The sequence below is a fragment of the Gekko japonicus genome, unplaced genomic scaffold (genome assembly GCF_001447785.1).
Source record: "Gekko japonicus isolate JY-2015 unplaced genomic scaffold, Gekko_japonicus_V1.1 scaffold53, whole genome shotgun sequence".
NCBI classification, from domain to species: Eukaryota; Metazoa; Chordata; class Lepidosauria; order Squamata; family Gekkonidae; genus Gekko; species Gekko japonicus.
The window spans coordinates 1,173,354-1,179,353 of NW_015162474.1; the positions used below are offsets into that span (position 1 = coordinate 1,173,354).

Genomic DNA, 6,000 nt, shown 5'->3' on the forward strand with positions numbered 1-6,000 from the left:
AAAAATTGCTGCTAAAGTTCTTCGCGAAAGGGACTTGACTTGAACTCTCATTGTTGCTGCAGAGCTGCGGTTGTTTTATTGGCTCTGACTTTTATGGCCCCTGGCCAGCAGCAACCTGACTCCTCAATTTTCTTTGCCTGCCAGAAGTTTCACTACAGCCTCTGGTACAAGAGGGTCTTCAGATCATGGTGATATTGAAAAATCTGCTTTTCCCCTCTTTTTTATTTTGTGACATGTGGTCTGATGAAGGGTTTGGGGCAAACTCAAAAGCTCATACTAGTGTGTGCCATCAGGTTGGTCTTCATAAAGATATTGCATGGATTTTATTCTTGGCTTTTCAGATTTCACTTTTAGACCAACACAGCTGTAAACAACTTGTTGAAAGTCTAACACAGTAATTCTGGAATATAACTCCTAGTAACGTTTCTGAAGTTTGGGTTTAAAAAAAAAATAATAATAATCCATTTACCACTTCTTTCTTAGAATTACATTATAAACTTTGTTACCTTGGGTTGAGAGACTCCCTTAAAGCTGGATGAGAATAATTTGAAGAATGGTGTGCAGAAGACATAAAATTATTCCAGAGAGTTACTGCATTGCCTGTCTTCAGACTACAATCCGGTTGTGTTCCATAGACCTGCCCACTGGAATTCCTCTTAGAAGAAGCCTCCAAAAACATGCAAGGAAATGTACTGGTGGAGCATCCTGCAGAAGGAAAAGATGGTGGTAGTCGCATTCCATTACTGCAGGAAATAGGGTTATGTGCATCTGAAATGGAAACAAAATGCACCATTCCAGGTTACTGTGCAATATGAACATTTTTAAAAATACAGAATGCCCAGAAATTAGGACCATTATGCCAACCTTTGGACTGTGGTGGTGAGTATGGCTCTGATCCAGAATCTGGTGGTGAGTCTGGTAGCTTGCTTGGCCTGGAATTGGAGTCAGTGGGTGGTAAAAAGGAGAAGGGAGACTGTTAGTGGCTATTTAAAAAAAAGTAGTTTTCCAATGTGATAAGATGCTGTATGTTAAGATTTCCAAGGCCACATGAATAGCTTTTACTGCAGAGGAAATGAGCCATTCACATCTTATTTTGGTTAGGCACTGAGTTAGACCCAGTAAATGTGTAATTAGATGTTAGTCTAACATGAATTAGAAATTCTAAACACTGCAAGTATATTAGGATCTGTAACTTCATGAGAAATTAATATGAAAGCAGCATTTTCAGACATTCTTTTGCCTTTGAACTGGGTCTGCAGCAGCTGCTGCTGACCCCTTTTAATATTAATCACTGTCAATTTTCTGGAATTATGTATGCCTTCTGAGAAGAAGAAGAAGAGAAGAGATTGGATTTATATCCCACCCTTCACTACCCAAAGGTGTCTCAGAGCGGCTTACAAACTCCTTTCCCTTCCCCTCCCCACAACAGACATCCTGTGAGGTAGGTGGGGCTGAGAGAGCTCTTGACAGAAACTGCTCTTTTTCAAGAACAGAACTACGGCTTGCCCAAGGTCACCCTGCCAGGTGCAAGTGGAGGAGTGGGGAATCAAACCCGGTTCTCCCAGATTAGAGTCCGTGCACTTAACCACTACACCAAACTGGCTTTTGTGGAGCAAACGGTGAAAACATGGCTGTCATTTCAGCACTTAGCAGTAAAAGACAACTTCCATACAGAACAAATCGTGAAGTTATACTTCAGGTCGATTATACTGGGATTTTCTGTGTATAACTATAATAAATAGTTAAAACAAAAGAAAAGTAGTGAAGAAACTGGTGTGTGCAGCTTTTTAAACTTACCGAGCTCCAAATAATTCAAGCTCACTGCCTAAAAATTCTTCCAGTATATGTGTATCCACCAACGCATCTTCCAGTGTTCCAATGACATCTTCTCCTACAGATTTAAAGTGCAAATTTAGCCTGTGACTTCTTCCACAGTCCATTTACTTAGATGTTTAGATGGACAATGATGTTCTTCTTCTATTAGGAAATATAGCACTACCACATAATTCTGGCTTCAGAAGAAAACCCATAAAGCCCAATGGAACGCTATTAGGGATGGACACAAACCAGCTCACAAACTAAGGTTCATCACAAATTTTGGCTGGTTCATGGTTTGTGATGCAATATTCATGGAACGGCAACCAGCACGAACATTTCACAAACTCTGGTGCTGTTCATGGTGGTTCATGAATAATTACATTTTCCAGAGAGTGTCCACTTAATTAAACTGTTTATAAAACTCAAAAGCAAAAACTCTGAGGTACTCTGTCTCTCTGCTCATGCCGAACAGAGGGGCTTAGCTCGTGGTTTGCTCAGCTGAGGACCCACATTCTGATTGTGATTCCTCTCCCCTGCTAGGGTTGGAAACACCAATAGGAGCCCTCCATAGTTTAACAGGCACTACTGGCTGCCAATAACAGCATTTACATTCTGCTCTTTGGGATCAGAAAGCTATCTATAAACACTCAGCTCTGCAGCCTCTTTTCTCTTAGCTCTTCTCAGTTACAGAGAGAGGCAGGGAACTTTTAAACAGTGAACTAGGAGAGCACATTCCCTCGTGATTGGGAACTCCTCCTTCCTGCTGGAGTTTTGGTGTTAGGTGGACTCAAAACTCTGAGGTACTCTGTCTCTCTGCTCATGCCGAACAGAGGGGTTTAGCTAGTGGTTTGCTCAGCTGAGGACCCACATTCTGATTGTGATTCCTCTCCCCTGCTAGGGTTTGGAGGTCTTAGGTAGACTCAGGCCTCTGAGCTTTACCCATCTCTCTGCTGATGCCAAGCAGAGGGGCTTAGCTAGCAGGTTCCTTGGCTCAGGGGCCACATTTTATACCCTCCCATCCCTCCTGATTGTGAACCAACCCCTCTACATAAGAACATAAGAGACACCAATGTTGGATCAGGCCAAAGGCCCATCCAGTCCAACACTCTGTCACACAGTGGCCAAAAATACCAGGTGCCATCAGGAGGTCCACCAGTAGGGCCAGGACATTAGAAGCCCTCCCACTGTTGACCCCCCCCAAGCACCAAGAAGACAGAGCATCACTTGCCCCAGAGTCCCTATCTATACCTTGTGGCTAATAGCCACTGATGGACCTCTGCTCCATATGCTTATCTAATTCCCTTTTGAAGCAGTCCATGCTTATAGCCGCCACCACTTCCTGTGGCAGTGAATTCCATGTGTTAATCACTCTTTGGGTGAAGAAGTACTTCCTTTTATCTGTTCTAACCCGACCGCTCAGCAATTTCATGGAGTGCCCACGAGTTCTTGTATTGTGAGAAAGGGAGAAAAGTACCTCTTTCTCTACCTGCTCTTTCCCATGCATAATCTTATAAACCTCAATCATGTCACCCCTCAGTCGTCGTTTCTCCAAGCTAAAGAGCCCTAAGCGCTTTAACCTTTCTTCATAGGGAAAGTGTTCCAACCCTTTTATCATTCGAATTGCCCTTTTCTGCACTTTTTCCAAAGCTATAATATCCTTTTTAAAGTGTGGTGACCAGAACTGCACACAGTATTCCAAATGAGGTCGCACCATTGATTTATATAGGGGCATTATGATATTGGCTGATCTGTTTTCAATACCCTTCCTAATAATCCCCAGCATAGCATTGGCCTTTTTTTATTGCAGTCACACACTGTCTCGACATTTTCAGTGAGTTATCTACTACAATTCCAAGATCTCTCTCTTGTTCAGTCTCTGCCAGTTCACCCTCTGTGCCATGAGGGTGAAAGTATATGCAAAGTGTGCTCGTCGTGGGGAAAAGAAGTCCTCCACCCCCATACAACAGGCCCCTGTCCCTGGACACCAAACCCATCCTGCCAGCCCATAGAAGCCTGCTTTTGGAAGGGAATCACCATAGATCTCAGAGCCTCCTTTCCCTGATCTGTTCCCAGGGCTCTCCACAGAAGACAAAGAGTTGTTGGCACCACCCACAGACCAGCAGTGGATAACACTTTTTGGAGAAGTCTCTGACAGTGACTGGGGGGGAAGCATCCTCCCCTTCCACACAACGCCCTGTTGCTGCTCCTGCCTCCAATACACTCCTCCGTGGCCCCTCCCAGTAGAGTGCCAGAAAGCAGCTGTCCCTCCTCCCACCTTCTCCAGTCCTGGAGTGTCATTTCCAGCCCAAACTTTGGAAACATTTCCGCACCCTCTGCAGTGACCTCTTTGTGTGGTAGTGCCACATCCACTTCCAGAGGGGAACAAGCCCCCAACACTTGTCCTCTTTCATCCTCTGCAGGCACCTGCAAAGGGTGCACCCCAGACTGTTGCCACCAGAGGAACGAGTGGTGGCCAGTGGGAGGAAGAAAAGGCCCATTTCCTCTCAGTAGGGAGAAGCGGGGGGGGGGCAGGAGACCCCTCCAAGAAAGACTACCTGCATTCAAGGTGCCAAGGGTGGTGGGACAGCAAGGCAGGCCACCCGCCAAGAGGTCATTCCCACATGGACACCATCATTGCCATCCAGAAGGGCTATGTGGAGGGCACAAGAAGCAGTCACTCACCTCATCTGTGAGATGATTGCTGTGGATGGCCAACCCTTCTCCTTTGTGGAGGATGTAGCCTTTCACTGGCTGCTGCTCCCTGGTACTCCATCCCCTCATGGAGGACCATATGCCAACAAGTCTTGCCCACCATGTACCACTCCCCAGTGGTGCTGGTCAAGGGTGAGCTCTGCAGAGCACAAGGCAAACCCGTGCACTTCACAGCAGACCTCTAGAACAGCCAGCAGCATGGCTACCTCTCCCTCACCACCCACTGATGGCAACCAGATGACCTGTCTGTCCAGACTGCTGGGGCAGGGCCCAAGTCCGAGGAGGAGACAGTCCTGCCACTGGGCTACAAAGTAGTTCTGCTCCATGCGCTGGGGACGGATGCAGACTATGTGGCACAAAACATTGCTGCCATTAAACAGAGTAGTCTAAGGCAGTGGGTGGGCAGCAGCAACATCCTTTGTGGCCACAGAGTCAGGAATAAAAAGAATGCCAGCACCAACATGCTGACAGTGGTGAAGGCTGCATGCCTCAAGAGCTTTGTCTGCCTGGCCCACATGCTTCACCTGGTGATGAAGGATGCTCTGGGGCTGGGGAGCACTGTCAGGGCCACCTGGGATGCTGCCACCCCTGAGAGGAGAAATTGAGGTCCTGGAGGAGAAATTTAGGCTGCTGGGCAGGAAACTTAGGTCCAGGACTTCCAAGGTAACTTTCTCAGACGTGCTACCTGTTCCACACGCAGGGCTGGAGAGACAGCCACAGATCAGGAGTCTCAATGCGTGGATGAGACGATGGTGTAGGGGGGAAGGTTTCAAGTTTGTTAGACACTGGGATGCTTTTTGGAACAAGAGGGAGCTGTACAGGCGAGACGGTCTCCACTTGTCCCGAGAAGGAACCAGGCTGCTGGCGCTTAAAATCAAAAAGGTGGCAGAGCAGTTTTTAAACTGAATATTGGGGGAAAGCTGACAGGAGATTAAAAGTCTCTGGTTCGGGTTGGCTCATCTCAAAGAGGGGGTACCTGTTGTTTTTCTACAGGGAGGTGGATTGAAATTGTCCACTGAGACCATGGCTAGTGACATGGACTGCCTGACAAGGTCTCGAGATAGCGAGAGGAAGGCTGCAGGCTTAACTTGTATGGGAAATTATAGCTGTTTCTATACAAATGCTAGAAGTGTCAGAGGTAAAATCAGGGAGTTGGAGTGCTTAGTGTTGGAGGGAAAAATAGACATTGTGGGTATTTCAGAAACTTGGTGGGATGAGGAAAATCAGTGGGATACGGTGATTCCCGGTTATATATTATATCGGAAGGATAGGGGGGGAAGGGTTGGAGGTGGGGTGGCTCTGTATGTCAGAGAGGGTATAAAGTCTAGAAAGATTGAGAGGCTAAGAGAATTGGATTCGCTTCTGGAAATTCTATGGATTGAAATAGGGGGGCCAAAAGGAAACTTAACACTGGGAGTTTGTTATCGCCCACCAGATCAAAAGATAGAGGAGGATTATAAAATGATGAAT

At 46.5% G+C, this 6,000-nt stretch overlaps 1 protein-coding gene across 1 annotated transcript in view; it reads right to left on the minus strand.

The window, feature by feature from the left end:
* The window catches only part of MYRFL (myelin regulatory factor-like), a 73,387-nt gene that overhangs the window by 60,599 nt on the left and 6,788 nt on the right, over window positions 1-6,000 (minus strand). Inside the window, exons 5-7 of the mRNA XM_015405692.1 lie at window positions 1,798-1,926; window positions 865-932; window positions 507-705 (exon numbers count right to left, since the gene is read on the minus strand). Coding sequence (XP_015261178.1) covers window positions 507-705; window positions 865-932; window positions 1,798-1,926 — 396 coding nt within the window. The remainder of the gene's footprint in view (window positions 1-506; window positions 706-864; window positions 933-1,797; window positions 1,927-6,000) is intronic.